At 39.7% G+C, this 20,732-nt stretch overlaps 1 protein-coding gene across 4 annotated transcripts in view; it reads right to left on the minus strand.

Annotated features, from left to right (window-relative positions):
* TENM3 (teneurin transmembrane protein 3) overlaps positions 1 to 20,732 on the minus strand; it is a 982,465-nt gene that overhangs the window by 128,276 nt on the left and 833,457 nt on the right. For all 4 annotated transcript variants that reach the window (XM_054029684.1, XM_054029687.1, XM_054029686.1 and 1 more), the window contains one exon: positions 1,702 to 1,824. In XM_054029684.1, the coding sequence (XP_053885659.1) occupies positions 1,702 to 1,824 (123 nt within the window). The remainder of the gene's footprint in view (positions 1 to 1,701; positions 1,825 to 20,732) is intronic.

Here is a 20,732-nt window from a genome sequence, read left to right on the forward strand (position 1 = left end):
GCCCGGCCCGCTAGGGTGCTTACCCTGGCAAGCCGCGTGCCAAACGTTGCCGACCCCTGGCATATATATTCATTAACTATACAATAGCTTCTTTCTATTCCTTATAACAAGTAAGAAGCCATCCTTATAAGGACAGAGATAATGGATACCTAAATACAAGTCAAAGACACTAGGCAAAAAGAAAGGAGAAAAGAAAGAAGCACAGTGAGCCCTAGTAGACAGGCTTCACAGGCCTAAAGGATGACAGAAAGAGGGGACTGAGCGATGTCACTTCTATAATTTGGAGTTGTGATTTCTTGAAAAAGTTTCAGGATGGCAAATGCTGGCAAAGACTTCCTCCTCCTCAGTGGGGAGATCAGCTGCACCTTGTGAAGGGGAAAATGGATTTTTTTTTTTTTTTTTTGATAATGAAGCAAACACCATTTAACTCAAGTTTTCCATTCAAAATTGGATTGCCAACCCTCCAGGATTGGCCTGGAGTCTCCAGGAATTAAAGATTAAACTTTAATCAAAGATTATGTCATGCAAAGAAACCTTCAGGAATACGTCCAACCAAAACTGGCAACCCTAATTCAAAAACTATTGATTTTAAAGCCTCTGTTAGCAAAAGGTGCAGACTTTTAAAAGTTTAGAGACTCTTAAAGAGCAACATGAAAAAAAGACTGATAATTCATAATCTCTTTATGTGATTTGTATTTTATAAACTCCCACAACAAAATTAATATAGTAGTTTGACATTATATATTAGCTGATTGAGGAAGACTCAATAACATACCCTAGATGCATTGGGGAAACAGAAGAATGTACCACACATGACTTACTAAACTTCAGCCAGAAGTAAAAATAAAAATTAGGTTGTCGATAGCAAGGTCATCACACCATTTGCAGCGCACACATTAATGTATTCACTCTTGCCAAGCTGTCCCTTACACGGAAATTACCACACAGAGGAAGATTAAAAAATCAGCAAGTTCCTCCTCACAGAGTTTTGTCTCCATTTGCTCAGGAGTATAGTTTGCTTCCCTGCAGAACAAAGAGGGGGTTTGGTCTTGAAACTATCCAGATCTAATGGAGACCATCAAGACTAGAGCCAGTATATGGAAGCTCCTCCAGCCATCTCCGGCTCCCTGACATTGTGGCTCTAACAGCAGTCATGGTTCCAGAGAATCCCCATTTACCCACAATCAGAGCTCCCCTAAGCAGGGCTTCCAAACTTTGGAGGGGGAATGCAGGTAACTAAGTACTGACAGGGTCTACATTAATTTATCTAAAAGAGATCCAAAGGGTTGATAGGATGCAATGACATCTCCACATCTCTTCCATCCAACCCTATTGAAATTCTCTTTTTCTCTAGCTGCACAGGCCAAACTCTGCAAGCCCACAGGTTTAGCCTATGAGAACTGCCAATAGGGTGGCACTGCCCCATTCTACATCCGTAGGTCAGGATCCACTGGATCCCATTACCTCCATCCATGTGGTGGGAGAGATGATGTGGTCCGTTACAATCTGAATAAAACTTTAATTGTTTACCTCTACTGTACAATATTTTTAATACTCTGTTTTTTTAAACGGCTTTATAATTTCATTAGATCTACATGATTATGGTGGAAAAAGATTAGGAGGAAGTGATGTAAGTAGAATACAAGTTCAAGGAAAGGAAATGTTACCAAAGACACGGAATAAAGTTAGTGTCTCACTTACCATTTTCGCCAGAAGGTAACGATACAGTGTTTGTTGGCATGGTATCAGAATTCACCTTTCCATTCTCAAATGTGTCATTTTCAGTCTGTTGTAACTGCCAGTTGAGGCCAAAGAGATGCATTGCTGGTGATAAAGAACACATACTTTTTAAGGAGTTTGGTGCTCTTAACTGCAGTGTCGAGTGATAAGTACATTTATAACAATTCACTTTAATAATGACATTTCCATGTTTTTATGACAATAGCAAGTTGTGTATTAAAGTATACAACAATAGGAACAAGCATTTACAGTCTAATTATTCAACTACAGTTTATGCTGTAGCACAAAGCAATTACTGTATGTGCAGTTTAGTAATATAGCAGTATCAGTGAATGCAACTGGCATAAGCTCCATCAAGTGACAATACTGTGCCTCTGTGTCTCACACTCAGTCTAACTGCACACTTTATGCTCTCGCACTCTCATCCTGACTCTTGCATTACTCTGTCAACAGATAAAAGACAAGTCTGTGCCCCTTCTCCTTTCCATCTCTAAATCTTCTGTACAGAGAAATCACTTCATTTTAAAAATTAGGCTGCCCAAATGAGTTCCTAAAATAAATAATTCTATTCTGAACAGCCAAGCAGGAGGAACCTAAGATAACAAGCAGCAGAGAGGAAGCATGGTCCAGACGTTAAGGCACTAGCCTGGGGACTCACGTGAGCGGTGTTCACTTCCCTGATCTGTCATAGACTTCCTATGCGACCTGGACAAGTCACTTAGTCTGTCCCCACCTCCATCTATAAAATGGGGCTATAGTATTTCCCTATCTCAGCGGGATGGGATAAGGTTAAATATTGTGAGGTGCTGAGCTACTGTAGTAATGAAGGCCATATAGTATCTGAGACAGTACATTGGGGGTACTCAATCCCACCCCCCCCCTTTTTTTTGTAAAAATTGCAAGAACATAAGAACGGCCATACTGGTCAGACCAAAGGTCCATCTAGCCCAGTATCCTGCCAGGTGCCCCAGAGGAAATGAACAGAACAGGTAATCATCAAGTAATCCACCCCCTGTCACCCATTCCCACCTTCTGGCAAACAGAGGCTAGGGACACCATCCTTTCCCATCCTGGTTAATAGTCATTGATGGACCTATCCTCCATGAATTTATCTAGTTCTTTTTTTGAACCTTGTTATAGTCTTGGCTTTCACAACATCCTCTGGCAAGGAGTTCCACAGGTTGACTCTGCATTGTGTGAAAAAATACTTCCTTTTGTTTGTTTTAAACCTGCTGCCTATCAATTTCATTTGGTGACTTCTAGTTCCTGTGTTATGAGAAGGAGTAAATAACACTTCCTTATTTACTTTCTCCACCTCCACACCAATCATGATTTATAGACCTCTATCATATCCCCCCTTAGTTGTCTTTTTTCTAAGATCAAGTTAAACTGTATAACTATTTACAAAGTACTTAGTACAAATTTATCTCTGGTATCATTGGGCATTAATTAATCCCATTGTATAGAGCTTGAAAGCAGAAAACTGATTTACACTAAAATTATTTTAATGTCATATGAAATGTTCTCAAGCTTCTTAATATTTATGGTTTGTTTTTTCCCCAATCTTCCACACCATCCAAGCCTGATTTTATTTTAAACACTGTACACTAGCTTTGTATCCCATAGTTTTGCAGCAGATGTTATCTATAAAGCACTATTCCCAGAGTAGAGATTGTCAATGATGCTGGTGCACAAAAGTGTTTTTGTAAAATACACTGTAATAATGTCGGTTTAATTTAAAAAAAAAACTATTAATATAAAAATATTAAAAAGCTAAATCATTAGGTCTCATTTCTTCTCTTCTTCCTCTTTCTCTCTCTCTCACACACACGTCATTGTTACAGTCAATCTCATTTATCACTTCTTCACTTAGGGCACGGAACTTCATCCCATTTCGTTCAGTTTTTGATTCCTCAATCTGTCTGTACTGACCCTGGGCCTTATCATGTAGTCTTTACTCAAGATTAGGCCCTCTGTAGGATTACACCCTCCATCAGTGCCTTGTGTGTAAAAAAAAAAAAAAGCTTTTATTACCAAATGTTTCAAAGATTAAAAGTCCTCCCTCCAGATAAAATATTCTCTTTGTTCCAAGTCTCTGACTCCACTATCACTCTCCTTTCTCAGACCTTAAATTGGGTTTTTAAGGCCTGAAATCGTAGTGATCTTTGACCCTCAAACCTTATTTCTTCTTTCTCTTCCACCTCCCTTTTGTCTATAAATGTGCCTATCATTTTTGCCAGAAAATTGCCAGAATTGGCCCTTATTTTGACCCTGAGCTGAAATTCTTCATTATATCTTAACTATGGTTCCTATTTGATTCTTGCACCTCTTTTAAATACGGTCTTGCTAAATCCCTAGGGCCAATTATTTTGGCAGTTATCCTTGTTCATGTCCCTGGCTTCAATGGGGTTAAAGTAGCGTAAACAGAACATAATTTAAAGGGGGATCTAAAATACTTCATGATCCAAAATGCTCCAACTAGACTACTCCACTACTCCAGTTAATAGGACTAAATCATCTCCAACCTCTGCCACTTTCCTGGCTTCTTGTCATTCTCTGAATCTAGTTTTCTGTTTGGGGAAGAGAGTATAATTTAGTATGGGCTAGGATATAATATTACAATCTGCCCTTAGTAAGATGCAGTGCATAGCTGCTTCAGTTTCTCTGATCCATCTTTCCACTCTGTTCCAATTTTAGCTGACTGCACTCCTTGCATCTCCACAATGAAGATTTTAGCACTTTCCCTCATCCAACTGGAACTCTCTCCCTTCCCCATAACAATTAAAGAGGTGATTAAGTATAAATTTTACCACAAGCCCATTCTTTTTAAATTATGATTGAGTCTCTCTATAAAGCACTTTATAGTAATGTGTACGATGGAAACCACAGAAAAATAAATTGCTGCCTCTTGCCCCCTCCATTCTTCTATCAATGCCAGCGTCGTTGCCATGTTTGCCCACTTCCTTCACAACCATCTCTGGGCTTGCTTTTTTATAACCTCCTATGCCTGGAACACCTTCCGGAGCTAATACACTAGATCACAACTTCAAATCCCTCCTCAGAACCCATTTCTGTCATGAAACCAACAAGAAATTAGTCAGTTAATAACTCCTAGATAGTAAGATAGTTAGGGATACTTTGTGCAAATGCCTCCCCACCTCAAACCCACCCTGCAGAACTACAAATGTGAGTGTAAGTTGTCTCCCTGTCCTCTGTTTGTATGGTGTTTCCCTTTTCACTCCCTCCCCCCATTCTTGTTTTTTGCTTTTTAGATTGTGAGGTCTTTGGGGCAGGAAGCATATTTTTGTGTGTTTAGAAAAAGTACATAGCTGGTAGGTGATACCACAACCTAAATAAAAATAACATTTTAATTTTACAATTATATTTTCATTATCATGATCTCTTCTTTATAGCATTCCAAACTAGCATTATAACGAATCTGTCCAACACATACACATTTCGTAGAAATCAACTGATCCATGAGGCATAGGCCTAATACACAGCTATTTGGGGCACCATTTTAGAGAGGCGGCTCTGTAGGTAGGTTAGGGAGTGGCAGAAGTGAAGGGACAGCATAAGGAGAACACTGAGGAGAGCTGGAAAGCTTTTTTAAAAAACAAAAAAACAAACAAAAAAATCAATAGTCCCCCCATGGAATGAGACACATGTTGGCCATACAGAGCAAAGGAGCAGTGTGCAAGCCAGCAAGAGTGGGTAGTAAACAAACATGTCTGGCTAAACAGGGGTAGGGGGAGGGAAGAGAGCCTGGTGGGGGAACAGTAGAGGTAACTGAAGAGAGCCAACTCTGTGAAAAGAAAAGAACTGCAATATAGTGCAATTACTCAATTCTTGTCTATCTGACTTGGGGAATATACCAGGACTATACAAATGGAGGTGTTCAACATTTTTATTTTATAGCCTGTGGGCACTCATGGGGTTCATCTGGCTCTGCGTTTATTTTTAGGATATCTCAATTCAGTGATACAGTACTCTGTGTAGTAAAATATGGATTCTAGTTTTTGGTTTCTACTTTAATTCATTTTCAATGCTTAAAACCCCAGTTGGAGCCCTGGTGGTAACTAAAACTCAGTGACACAAAGCAGCTCTATATCCCGTAAACCCTAGTAACTCAAACATGAACTTTATGAAGTGAGTCAGTGACCACCTTAAGTTTACATTCCATGATGCTATGACCCACTACGTGTACCAAAGTCACTATGATCATAATAAGAACAGGAGTACCTGTGGCACCTTCGAGACTAACAAATTTATTAGAGTATAAGCTTTCGTGGACTACAGCCCACTTCTTCGGATGCATATTCTAATAAATTTGTTAGCCTCTAAGGTGCCACAAGTACTCCTGTTCTTTTTGCGGATACAGACTAACACGGCTGCTACTCTGAAACCTATGATCATAATGTCCACAGCAGATGCAGTAGATTTTAGATTCCCTTCCCTTATAGCTGGGTAATCTAATCTGTAAACACAAATTCAGCTATCAGTTCTATACTGATGACTCTCAGATCTTCCTCTCTACTCCAGACCTGTCTACTTCTGTTCAAGTTAAAATCTCTGCCTGTCTCTTCATGGATGTCTAGCTGCCAGCTCAAGCTCAACACGAGTAAAACAGCACTCCTAATCTTTGCTCCCATGCCCTGCTCCCTGCCTCCTTTCTCAATCACTATGGACAACACTGCCATGTTGCCTACAACTCAGGCTCATAACCATGGCCCTACCAAATTCACGATCTATTTTTGTAAATTTCACAGTCACAGCATTTTAAAAATCTTTGAATTTCATGGTTTCAGATATTTAAATCTAAATTTTACAGTGTTGTAACAAAGCATGAATATGTATTTAAAAATGACAAAATATAAACACATACAGCCCATGACGACTCCCTCCCCCCATATGATAACCCTCCCCCAACCATGCCATGCCACCTTTACTTCTGGGTTGCTGCTGGTGGCGGCATTGCCTTCAGAGCTGAGTGCCCGGCCAGCAGCCACTGCTCTCCAGCTGCCCAGCTGGAAGCAGAAGTAAGGCTGGCAATACTGTGATTCCCCCATAATAGCCCTTTTGGGTCAGGACCCCCAGTTTGAGAAACACTGCTATATGGTAAAAGTACACAAAAGACCAGATTTCATGATCTGTGACGTGTTTTTCATGGCCATGAATTTGGCAAGGCCCTACTCATAATCCGGGAGTCATCTTCAACTCGGGCCTTTCTTTAGGTCCTAACACCCAGTCTCTCTCTAAATTTTGCTGAATCTTTCTGCACAACATCTCTAAGATGTGGTCTTTCTTATCCATTCATACAGATAAAACTCTTGTCTAAGTTCTCATCATCCTGAGTTTCAATTACTGCAACATCCGTCTCTCGGGCCTTTACAAAGGCAGCCTTTCCCCACTTGTATCCGTGTTAGAATGTTACTGCAAAGATCATTTCCCTAGCTCTTCGCTTTGACCATATCACCCTCTCCGTGTCCCTCCACTGGCTTCCCTTGCTCTAACACATCAACCTGATGCTGCTTGTATTCATTTTCAAGGCTCTTCATGGACTATTCCCATATTACCTATCACCACTCATCTGTTATTGAATTATTGATGCTCACCTCCAATCTGCCCCTGGTGTCAGGCTCTACTGCACACGGTAAATTTTCAAACAAGAACCTTAGTGCTAACTCCTATGCAGCCCCTCATGATTCACATCCACAAAGCTCTCATTATTCACTTTCAAATTCCTCCTCAAAACTCTCCTTTGCCATGATGTCTACAAAAAACATTACAGTGATTAGGCTGCTGGTGTATTGAGACCACCGCCTATCACACCAATCAATATTATCTCATTGTTTCCTTGTATTCCTCCCCCCCACATCTCTCTGTATCCATCTGTTGTCTCTTGTCTTATACTTAGACTGTAAGCTCCTTGGGATGGGGCCATCTTTTTTTTTTTCGTTCTGTGTTTGTAAAGCAACTAGCATAATGGAGTCCTTGAAGTCATTGCAAGGTCAGTCAGACCTCTGGCATACATTAAAAATTTGTTGGAACCTGATGAACCTATTTCCAAATAAAGTTACTTGAAAAATAAGTACCCACCTTCTCAAAAACTATCCTACACCACAGATTTTGGCAAAGATGGGTTAATAAAACAAATATGAAGCTTGCAGGCCAAGTCAAGTTATGAATTTTCCAGAAGCAATTACACATATTTTTATAAGTCCAATACATCAGAAATGCCTATTCTTTTTTCTTAAGATTAAAAGAGTCTTGCAAATTCTGAAGTGAAACAGACCTTTTCTGAGGAACATAAAGGGGATGCAAAATCAAGATTGTAATAGAAAGCTAGTCATCCATCTCTCCACATAGCAAATTTTGGGTTTGATTGGTTTGTCCCAGGGTTCATACAGGTGGAAACAGGAGAGGTACAGGAGACTGATAGCAGGTTACTAATGTAATTTATCAACCACTGGGATACTACAACTTCAGAGATTTAAAACTCAGTAGGATTTACTGGCAAGCAACTAAAAGGAAAACAAAGTTTGTACTGAGACACCAATGTATGTAAAATGAATAGATAAAGCTATCAAGTGACTGGGAGAGGGGTGGGGGTGGGGAAAGAGGGGTGCATTACAGTGGCCAAAGGTTGGAAATTGGTATGTTTGGGGAAGATATATTCATTCTTTATGGGAACAATCTGTGCATATGCAGTAAACAGACAGGAAATCAGAGAGATGTATTCTCTCCTCAGGACAAAAATTCCAAAGGGCCTCAATCCTTTTTTTATGTGTACGCATGCACCTTCGGTCACACATTTTTATTTATTTATTTCTGAAGCACTATAATTTGTGTACTCAAGTGATAGAATGTACATATGCAAAATCCACTGGGACAAACTGGGTTTTTGTATGTAAATTCTATCAACTGTGCATGCAAGTGACACTGCTCAAAAATGCACGTGAAAAGTGCTGAACTTGCAAAGTTGCCTGCACATAAACTGAGGCTAGATTTAAAAATGTTGGCCCGGCAATAACAGAAAGTGAAATAGGCAGCTAGAACTCTGATCAATGTCTGGAGCTGAGATCTCTGAAGAAAACCCCAAATGCAGCAGTAATTCAATGGGTAACACTTTCATTATGGTCCTGGTAATGAACCAATTCTCCAGTATTGGGTTAGAAAGCAGTTTGCTATTGGAGGTGATGTCTTTCAGATGACAGGGCTGTCCAGAGGTCCAAGGCTCAATGGAGGATGAAAGGGTGGGAAGTGAGCAGCATGGGGTAGGAGTCAGTGAGCATACTGTTTCCCCACCCTGTCCCTGGGATGACCAGGGAGGAAAAAGTAATACTGCCTGGGTAGTGGGAGAACACTGGAAACCTAGAAATGGTGGCTCTGTGGTCTCCTGGGAACAATTTTATGGCATGTTCTGTAAGGGGAAGTGACTAAATAAAGTGGTGAAATGTGGCCAGAGGAACCTAATAGTGTTTGCCTCTCCCATGAGTTTTACTTCTTCAGATCTGCTGTATGATAAAATTCCACCTTTCAGTATTGAACTTTATCATCACTGACCTCTATTGCTGTATATATCTGGGTGATTGCAAGTTGAGGTGTATAAATGGCTTTCCTAGCATTAAATGGAATATGTGTGTGTGTGTGTGTGTGTGTATACACACACACACACGCACTCACAAACACCTGTGTAAAAGAAAAAGAAGACTGTTTACATTTTCAAACCAATATGAAAAGATTATAATGCACACCAAGTAAATTGCAATTACTACTCAGTGTTGCTGAGGCATTATTTTCCATTCATCTCCCTGTTGACAATGCATTTTAAAATGAAATATTTGAAAACTGAAGTTTAAAAACAATGATTTACCATGTGTTTTTCTTGCAGCTGCAATTAGAATTTGAACCTTTTTAAGGACCTTGAGTGGGCCGGACATAGTTCAACTTGAAAATAATTGATTTTCTCTAATTTTAACTTTAGATATGCAGCATATAGCTCCCAGTTTGGTAAGACACAGAGGTGAAATAAATCCCTTCATTTACAATCTGATTTGCATTCATCTGCTGTCCACTAAAAATATGCTTTTCAGATGTAGACTTTATTGTAGATCAAGAAAATAGTTAATTAAAAATAAGTGAAATTATCAAAGCACAAGTTCTTCATACGTTATTGTCTTTTCTCAAGTCATCACAAAGCCAGTTTTGGATGTGTAAAATCCAAGCAACTTGATGGTGCAGTTTATGCTGTTCAGCCTCATCTGAAGGTAGCCAATAAGAAGATGCATCCTTTTTTTTTTTAAAGAGTGGCTGAACCTTTACTTCTAAAAGCTGTACATTTATAAATGGAATTTCATTGCATGATCACATGGAAACTCGCCAACGTCTACGGAGATCTTTCCATATAATAGTTGGAAAAGTTGTGCTTTCTATCCTTATATTTTTGAATGGATTTGACCCATCCATTAATTCTGCAGTTTTATCTGTGCAAAAATCTAATCTTGATCCCATATTCTCCATTTTCTGTAAAACTTGTTCATAAAACAATCTGTGCAAAACACATCACAAAGAATATTGCTTAGAGAGAATGTGGCAACAAAGATATGTCAGGCAGATTTTATGGATGAGATTTCTTTGTTTTGGCCTCTAACCAGACATGATTATATGATATTTTTACACATTCTGTATTTTTTATTTCCACAGTTGGTATGGGTGGATGATAGTCTCTGTATTTTTTCTTGTTGTTCACTAAAAATGGAATGCACAATGTGTATTTCTCAAAAAATACACATATGGCTGATGTCACCTTTTATTTTACAGGTCAACTATTTTCCTGCAATAACAATGATCATCTTATCAACTGTCAATAGCATTATAATCAAGGTTAGACTGCAACCCTAGGTTTCCAATAACCAGTCCTAAAGAACATTACTCAGTAGACAATTACAGAGAATTTATCTGATATTCATCCTGTTTTCATATTTGTGCCTTTATTCTAAATACGCCAATATTACCCAGGATCCTCCATTGAATAATACTCTTTAAGAGGATATATTCACGCCCTGGAATTTCAGCTGAACATTGATTATTTACACTTGTGATGAATGAACCTTAGAAAGTATAGAGTTTCATTTTAGTTAAGCCAGCCTTGCAAAATTATATTTGCCCTCAAATGAATACTTTATTTATTTATATTAATTTTAATTACAATTATTACTGTTATTTTACAGAAGATGAGAAACGACGTCATTTGTTTTCATCATTGTGTTAAGGGAGGGATAAGTATATTAGTATATTTGGCAAATGTTCATAACAGTTTTTACAAGGCTGAGTTAACTGTTGGGTGCTTACTTACACAATTTTTCAGCTCTCCCTGTTCAATCCTCTCTCAACCTTTCACTCCTTCCTCCAGAATGATCTTTCTCCCTTCCCTCGAACCCCTGGCAACTCTCTTCTGGGGCAAGGATGAGGCTCACGTTCATTCTTATCTTTTTTTATGCCATTTCCCCCAACTCTATTAAAAATCTTTTCCAAAGCCATATCAATCATTGCAGCGCTCACAAAAAGCAATCTGTTTAGAAAAGAAATACTAAGTAAATTACACTGCCATTATATTGTCTGAGTATCTATTGGTATTTCTCATTTATGTGAGTGCATCACAAAAAGGGTGCAAATTTGGCCTTTTATGGTTTAAGAGCTTTAAGGTTTAAACTTCAAAAAATTCTTAAGGAATAGCAAAACTTCAAATTTAAGTATCTAGGCTATAAGAAGAATTATGAAATGATTCAATACATTGAAAGGTACTATAGGATCAGCTGACAATCTACTTGCATGTTGATGGCAGAGAAATGTGCAATCTGTGAAAAGATTTAAGAAACCAAACAGAACAGAGTCAAATAAAGATCAAATTAATATAATGTTCAAATGACATACTGAACTGGTGTTTTACAGTTTATAGTGAAACCCTTGTGCTGTGTATTTCAGTATCATGAATGGGTAAAACACATCAAAAGCTTTTTATGTTCCATATTAAGAGTGCCAGAATTTTATAGCAAACATGCAATAAGGAGAAATGTAATAAGCTTTAATAAAGGATGATAATAAGGTTTGATAAGAATTTTTGGAATGTCACTAGCTCAGGAATGTAAGATGAAAGCATCTGCATGTAAAGATTGTAGTTTGTTATTTGGACCCCCACAGGGCTAAACTGTGATTAGAACTACATATTTTTCCATAAATTAGCTTTTGTTTTGAATTTCCTGCTGAGTTCACATGCAAGTTGATTGAATGTGCAAGTCAATATATAGGTTTTCTAATCCATTGCTGTTTTTTACATTTTATGCTATTACAACCACCTACATGTAGATCGAATATAGGTCACTAGGGTCCATACAAAATAACCTGTGGCCCCTTTGGAAAGATTTTCAAAGTGGTTATCCCTATGCTAGATAATTATCACTTATCTATTCTCAATGCATGTTTGCTTCGATACATAACAAGTCAAACACTTGAATCAGACTTGCACACAAAACCACACAGTTTGTTTAATAACACATATAATGCTATTTGCAGTGTTGTTATAGCCATGTTGGTCCCAGGATATTAGAGAGACAAGATGAGTGAGGCAATATATTTTATTGGACCAACTTCCATTGGTGAAAGAGATACGCTTCCAAGGTACACACAGCTGAAGAAGAGCTCTGAGTAGCTTGAAAACTTGTCTCTCTCACCAACAGAAGTTGGTCAATAAAAGATATTACCTCACCCACATTGTCTCTGTAATACAGTGCTATGGCAGAGACACGGAGTCTCCCTACCCAAGGAGCAGCACATAGCTTCATCTCTTTGCCTTCAAACATCCACCAACACACTCCTCTGCCCTTCTACAGCCTAGCTCAACTCCCTGCTCATTTACCCTGGTGCAACACGGGGAGTCAAGATAGGATGAGAGCTGAGGCAGATTAAGGTTTCCTGGGGCCCTTGGCCAAAGCAAGTGGGGGGGCCCCTCCCCACCTCTTCCTCCTGTGGCCCCGCCCCATCTCACCCCTTCCACTTGTGGCCCTTCCTACAGCCCCACCCCTTTCTGTCCCTTCCCCGGGGCCTGCCACGTTCCACCCAGGGTCCCCCCCAATTCTGCCCTCCCACTGCAGCCCTGCAATTCTTTTTGCTCTTTTCTGCCTCCCCCCACTGCGGCCACAAGACCGGAGAAGCTCTGTCTCTGTGCCACGGCCCTGGGGCGCAGCGGGGAGCGAGAGCTCCTCCAGTCGTAGGGCCAGACTGGGGGTCTGCCTGCTGCAGGAGAGCGGGGTCGGGACACAGGGGCTTGCCCTGCCCAGCGGCTGGAGCTCTGGGCTTACGCCGCAATGGTGGATTTTTTCCGGGGGCCCTCCAATTGGCTGGGCCCCTGGACCTGGGCCCCGTGACTAATTTGCTGTGGATGAGAGACTGTGTGGGAGTCACAGTGGGATGAGTAAGGACATGGAAGAAAGGGGAAGGCAGATTTGTTTGTTGGCTTTGTTTGGTTTTCCTCTTTAGGTTTATGGAAAAAACAACAAGGAGTCCTTGTGGCACCTTAGAGACTAACGAATTTATTTGGACACAAGCTTTCATGGGCTATAATCCACTTAATCAGATGTTGTTTTTACTCATACAGACTAACATGGCTACCCCTCTGAAACCTGTCACCATTTAGGTTTATGGGTTACTCAATAATTGTCCTATGAACCTATTTGTGGGAGGGTAGAATGATGATGAAATCTAACTCCCTCTTACTTGTATACTCTGATATTAAAACAAGCTTAAGACAGTAAAGAAATCAGGCATCTACTCTGTTTGGTTTTAAGAAACTTTTGATCTTTATTCTTAAAAAGCCTCGTCATCAGAAAAGTAACAGAAATTTGTCAATATTGCCCACTGCATTAGATGGAGGTGGTATAAGCAAAGTGTTGAGCCTTGTTAGAGGCCTTCAAACAGGAAAAATAATTTAGAACTTCATATTTAATTTAATATTGTTTCCAAAGTAAAAATAAGCCACAACACTGGGTTCTAAAAGTCTGCAGGAGATGTTAAGAACAAAAGAATATTAGTTCTAGGCCAGCAGCCACAGCTGAAATTGATGGGAAAGTGCTATCAACTGAAAGGCTGGCTGCCATTCATCTTACCATGTGAATGGATGTTGGATCAGCAAACAGTGCAAATGCTTTAAAATAATTACCCTGTTTTGGCTCCCACTGAATCAGAACAGGAAACCCAAATCCATCTCTCCTTTCCAAATGTGTGGAAGTCTGCCTGTCAACTCCTCCTTCCTTCTGGGATGACAATTTAGGGATCTGCTCCCTGACTTGCCAGAGAGAGAAAGAGAGAGGAAGCAGATTGGGACCTAGATCCTAGATAGCAGCAGGGTAGCAGTCCAGAGACCTGTTATCCAGCAACTTGAAAAGATTGGTGGGAGCAGCCTATGGACATTCTCCAGTAATGTTAGCTTACTAGTAACTTCTGAGGCCCAGATTCTCAAAGGTATTTGGGCACCTAACCCCCCACTGAAATTAATGGGAGTCAGGCAACTAAATACCTTTGAGGATCTGGACCCAAGAGATTTGTAATTTCTGAAGATTAAAGAGTAGATGGAATGCAGATGAGTTAGTGACATCTACAAATGAAGGGTAAAGGCACTGGACCAAATTATGAGCTGATTTATACCCTGTGCAACCCAGCTGAATGGTTTGGAGTTTATATGAGGGCTGCTGAAATACGGCCCTTTACACATTTTAGTCATCATGCCATCTATGTACTATAACAGAATTCATTAGTATACTCTATTAGCAAGACCTGACAGTGGAACCCTACAGATCTATCTCTTTACTTAAAAGATGGGTGAGCTAGCTAACTTTCCACATGGCTGTCTTTCTTTCACAATACTTCAAAAAATACTCTCCTATGCAGTTATTATAACAGATTGTTTTGTATGATACTATTTCACCATATTTAGGCACAATCATTTTACTTGCTTGATTGGTTTTAATATTAAGAAAAAATGAGGTTTTCAAATACAAAAAACAGAAAATGCAAATGTTCACATCAGCTGTACACTCATAACACATTTTCTTCTCCCAAAACACAAAATTACAACTGGTATTATGAGATACGATTCCTAAGGGACTTCTGTATTTTTTCTTTTCACAAATAAAATGTCTTTTGAAAATGGCATCTTTAGTGAAAACATGGGACCATATTTCTAAAGGTTTCTGCATATTTTTGAGAATGCCTAAACTGTATTCACACAGCTCCTGATGCAGTACTCAAGGGATCTGCACACACATACAGAAGCTGTGTGTACATGCAACCTCAGCTTATGAGTGTGCACCAACAACCTTGGGCACATGATACACAAAGAAATTTTGGTTGTGTTTATTTACTATTTACAGGGATGTTTATGGATATCTAATTTGAAGGAGACATTTTTAACATCAGAAATGTTCAGAACACATACTGAACAAGCAGTTATATTAGTAAAACATAATCATTTATATACAAAGTTACCTTTAATTCACACACCATGATGTATAATGTTTCCTAGACCAAGTGGCACCCCAGGCAAGAAGCGTCTTTGGTGTCCTGCCTTCCATTTGTTAAAACTTTTGAATACCTTATTTTTTTATTGCATTTGTAGCCCATTTCCTGACTTTGATGCATGATTTACATGCATGATTTATCCCGGTCATATAAAATGATACATTTGCATGCTAGGATCTGTAAATCTGTATTTACTCATGCCATATATAAGCAAATAAAAAAAATAGTTTCCTCTAAGCTTATAGACACTTTTTAATTTTAAGAATAACTGAAATGTACTAACATCAAGAAATTGAACTATGCACCAATATAGGCTGGACCAGTATTAAATAGTGTTACAGCAGGTGACAGCCTTAGAATGTTAACCCATGTCCTTTAGTTCAAAAGGCCACTTTTTTCGTCTTTGCCCTTGCAAACTGAAACTTAGTGTCAGAGAGATCCAAAGACTGGCCAATGGCATTTTTGAGTGATAAAATAGCAAAAGTCTATGTTCCGCAGTCTTAGAAAGTCATCAAATATTACGTGTTAAGCATGGCAAAAGAAGTAACAGTATTTCTTTTATATTGTTGCACAGATAGGGGTTCAATAGTTATCTCTGGTGTCTCATTAAGTATGTCCTTTATTAATTGATACTTACACTCTTCACATCTTAAAGCATAAGTACACTTTCATAATTACACAGTAAAACAAGGTTCACAATATCACAGCTGGGCTCTCACTTCACTTCGTTCTTATATCTCACTGACTGACTGGCAATGTCCCACCCCTTATATACCCACGAGGGCTGACACTATTTTAGGAGGTTGAAGGAAAATGTAGTTCTCAGAAAGCCTAGAAGGTTCCGCAAGATACTACAAACGTCCACAACATTCTAGGAAGTTTAGTGAAAAATGAATCCACATATGGAATACCTGAAACATTTTACTTCAAACATTCTATTTTCCCTTTAGTCACTAACAACAAAAACAGCACTTCGAGCCCAGCGCCCTCCCAAGCCTGGTACCCCAGGCAGCTGCCTGGGTTGCCTGCCCCTAAATCTGGCCCTATAAGTCTTTAAGGGCTTTTCTTCAGCACAGATACAAGTCACAAGTTAATGGGAGTTACAAAAAAAGGGAAAGGAAATTAAGGTCCCAAAATAGCAAGGAAGTTTAACATGTGAGTAATCTCATCCCTGTTCGGCAAAGCACTCCAGCATTTCCATAACTTTAAACATGCTTACGTCCTTCTGATTTAAAGTTAAGCAAATGCTTAAGTGCTTTGCTGAATTGAGACCTAAATCCCTGAAGTACTCCTGAGTTTCTACCTGTCCTATCTAGCTAATGTCATCTAATTTAATTTAATTTCTAGAGTATTGATCACCACAGTATCTAAATGCTGCTATTTCTGGGATTGCCACAGATTTGTTGGGGAGAGTCCACTATCCACAAGCCGTGCTTGCAGGACATTCATTGTTCCTGAAAGCATGACCGGGGCACGTGAAAAGTCAATTGGCTCCACTGGAAAAACACAGAAAGGTAGCAGTGTTATTTGCAAAAAACACCCCCTAAAAACGTGTGTTAAATCTTAATTTGAATACAAGCCTTCTTCAAACTGTAAGTGGGTATGCTCCTTGACAGATTAAATTTTTGAATTCCTTGAAATCTTCTCAAGTCTCTTTTAACCTTCTGACTGCCAATTACGTCTTATTCCATCCTTCTGTGGAAGGACTGTATATTGCATTGACCATTTTACTTTCAATGCCACTGAAAATGACAGCATGTGACAGATGCAACACAAATCAAATATTAATACTGTGCAGTGTTGAAATGGTAATATTGTATTATGCTTTACATTTTCTATGAAGCATAGTCAGAAGATCTTTCCACAATAAACATTACCTAAAAGTTATTACCAATAATGGTTATCCATAACAGAGAAAAAAATTGTATTTAGGATTCATGTCTCAAGTCACTAATGTCCAGCACTATTAGATTTTGGCATAATTTAAATGAAAGATCCTAAATGCTGTTCGCTTATTAAAATTTTATATATTCAGGACTCTCCCAAGAGCCCTAAAAAGTGGCGAACACGCCACAATCATTCCCTTCTCTACCAGCCTGTTCCCACCTTGAAATAAGCCTATGGTATTATTAAATTATATATTTTAGATATTATTTTACAAATAGTTCCACTTTGGGGCTGCAATATGAAACCATTCAATAGCTTTTCACTAGCCATCATTTTTCCTTCTGAGGGAGGTAAATACAATCACAGCTTTTAGATACCTAACACACATGCCAAGGAAAGTATGTTTATATCAGGTTGAATGTAATAGGCTGTACCTCTCTAGTGTCTTAGGCAGAGGAGTGGACGCTGTTTTTGTCATGGAGTCCAGAGCACAGCACTTCAGCTGTGCTGTTCAGGGTGTCTGCCACCTTGTGAGGGGAGTTAAAGTAGTCCAAACCCAAAACGTCAATAAACTTCCACAGCCCACAATAAGCTTAGTCCTAAGACTTCAGGAAGCCAAAGACGGGGAAAGGGATAAAGGGGGCAGAGAAAAGCATCCACCCATCTGCTTTCTGAGAGGGTCTGGGCACCCAAGGTTCTCAAATCATTTTGCTGGTCAGCAACCCCTTTTTCCAGAGATTGAGGAGCTCTGAGTTGTAGTCCTGCTCCTTCAGAGTGCCACCCTCCAGGGAGCAGGGATCCTCCTTTTTGAGGACCTGTCCATCCCTAGGCTTACCAAGCTTCACAGGATGCCTGTATGGAGCTGATTGTGCCCAGAGGAGCACTTTAACCCTTCCTGAATGGGATGGGCACCTGTCCCACCGCACTGAACAAATCATAATGAAGATAATTTAAAAATCCATTTTAAAATATAAATTAAAATTGCCATTGTGGTATATTGAAAGAAATATATATTGCATCAACTTCAGAAGAAGATTTTCTCCATTGTCTGATAATCACCCTGTGTAGAAGGTCCAAACAGTGCCATCCACATCTGTTAAGCTTCACAATAAGGGTTTAAGTGATGTGGATAGCATCATGCAAGGGGGAAACTCACGATTTAAGAATAGCATCTCTGAGATGATTAAAATTGAGTTGACTGATCTAGCTGAGTTATTGGCACAAGACCAAATTATTGACCTAGGACAGCTAAATTTAAAAAGGTTATTAAAAATGTTGAACTAGGAACATTATGATGGCATACCAGACTCTACAATCCTCAGGTGTTGATAAACTTCACCAATGGCGCATTTACTTTACTCCAGGGTACCCATTAGAGACATACATACATACACGGCAGGCCTGATGGAATTGAACTCCCTCTTTCAGACCTACTAAGGCAGCAACAAGCCTCCTAAGGCAGTTTCCCAAACAGTAGGTCCCAAGCCACCAGGTTGCAGGAAAGTTCTACATGGGTGGTAGGCCCGGTGTAGAGGGAATCGCTAAGGGGAAAGAGTGTTGGAGAGCCAAGCCCATACCACATTCACTCTTCAGTGGCATTTCCTGTTCCACAGGACCGGGCACAGCTCCCTGCTCTGGGCGTTGCAACCTGCGCATGGGGTCACAGTGCCACCCAGGTCATAATGAGGGGTGGCTGGAACAAACCTGAGCAGTGCAGTGACCATGTGTTTCAAGTGCAAATGGAGTGGGGAGCCAGGCCTAGCCCCGTGGCAGGAGCCACCGTTGTGGGGTGTGCAGAGGACAGCCTTGCTCTCCAACCCCTCCCCCACTTCTGCACTGGGCCAGGATTAGGATTGTGATGCCAAGGTGGAGGGTGCTGCTATGGGTGGTCAGTGCCCCCCTTGGCACAGTGAGGAGCAGGATTAAGCAGAGAAGGTGAAAGAAAAGGACGCTGGCCTAGGATTTGGGGGCCTGCTCACAAATTTAGACGCTAGGTGGTTTGCCAAAATAGATGAAATGCAGTCAGTGAGTTGCCTTACTAAAAAGTGTGGAAATCATTGTCCTAAGGAAATCTAGAGGGAGCAATGTACTTTGTTAGCACCTCCAGTTTCTGGGACCTCCTAAGGCTCAAGAGGTGCCTATACTCTTGCCTAAGCACTAGAGAAACTAATGGCTAAACTTCTAACTTGCCCTTAGGTGCCTGGTATGCTGACCTTAAAAGACTGACAGAAGGGAAGCCTCACTATAATGAATCTTTAATAAGTGTAAAAGTATGTTGTGAGTGGTGCATTGGGACACTGTAGCTGAGTCAGTAGTCTGGTACACTGTGTAACACATCGCCATACTTTCTAAGGATGTATACGAGGAAAAGGAGGCAGTATTTTTAGAATTAATGATGCACATAGGTTCTGGTACACAGCAACACATCTGAAATGTTGTGATGACAAAATAATATACAGAGCATGAACATGGTATTGAAAAGATCTGCCACATGCTCTAGGGATAGACTGAAGGAAAACAGCCTTCTGACCCCATACAAGTGAATGTGGCTCTTGCTCATATCCAGAGATCCAATGGGAGGCACATGCAAGCATCTGTGGGCAGATTTTGGCTATACACCATAAATATAAAAGTTTAGAATATCTCTCTTAATAAGAAGGACACTACTGTATTTAAATTAAATCCAGAAAAAGAAGAAAAAAAGTCTTTATGACCACATAATGAAAGTAAAGGTGATTAATGGCAATCAAGTTATATTTTCCCTTATGCCTGTTAACAGGTACTGCAATAAACATTACATTTAAATGGCATTATGAATTAAGTTATGTTTTTCTTGCTACTGCCTGTAATTGCACTTTAGGAGAAGCAGAATAATGTTAACTTAGCAATGCACAGAAGCATATTGTACTTCTTATGAATAAAGTAAAATAAACTCACAATTATGGCTACATTTCTGTCACTGCTGTCTTGAGAGACGTACTGTGTGATTTTCATGATTAAAAACAAATCTATTACTCTTGACATCTTCTGGCCCACTAAATCAGTGAGAGTTTTGCCACTAAGTCCAACTGGAACAGAATCCAGCCCTTTGGGATTTGTGGGTGAATATGATAATAGCAACTGTCATATTAAAGGCTTGGCTGGATGGTAGAATAGTAGAGAGCAGAAACTCAGGGACAATACCATAGTGACAGAAAGTCAACCAGTGAACAAAGAGGATTGATGATGTTTCTCATTTCCCAAGGTTAATTTAAAAATATCTATACAAAGGGTTAATTTGGTTTAATATTTTTCCTTGCCCTTGGCTCTCACTCTTCCTTCATGGTTCCACCCACCTGAACTAGTTCCTGTCTTCTTTGGCGAACTACCCACTCTCCTTCAAATTCTATTTTAAAACCCATTTCCTAAGGTTATCCCTCATATCTTATTCTCATAGTCAATCTCCTCACTCTCAGACTCCTAAAAGTGCTGTGAAGAGTTTTGAGTTTGTCTGGTAACTTTTAATCTTTTCAGGACAAGGAGAGTTTGTT

Source organism: Malaclemys terrapin, chromosome 5 (genome assembly GCF_027887155.1).
Source record: "Malaclemys terrapin pileata isolate rMalTer1 chromosome 5, rMalTer1.hap1, whole genome shotgun sequence".
Classification (NCBI taxonomy): domain Eukaryota; kingdom Metazoa; phylum Chordata; order Testudines; family Emydidae; genus Malaclemys; species Malaclemys terrapin.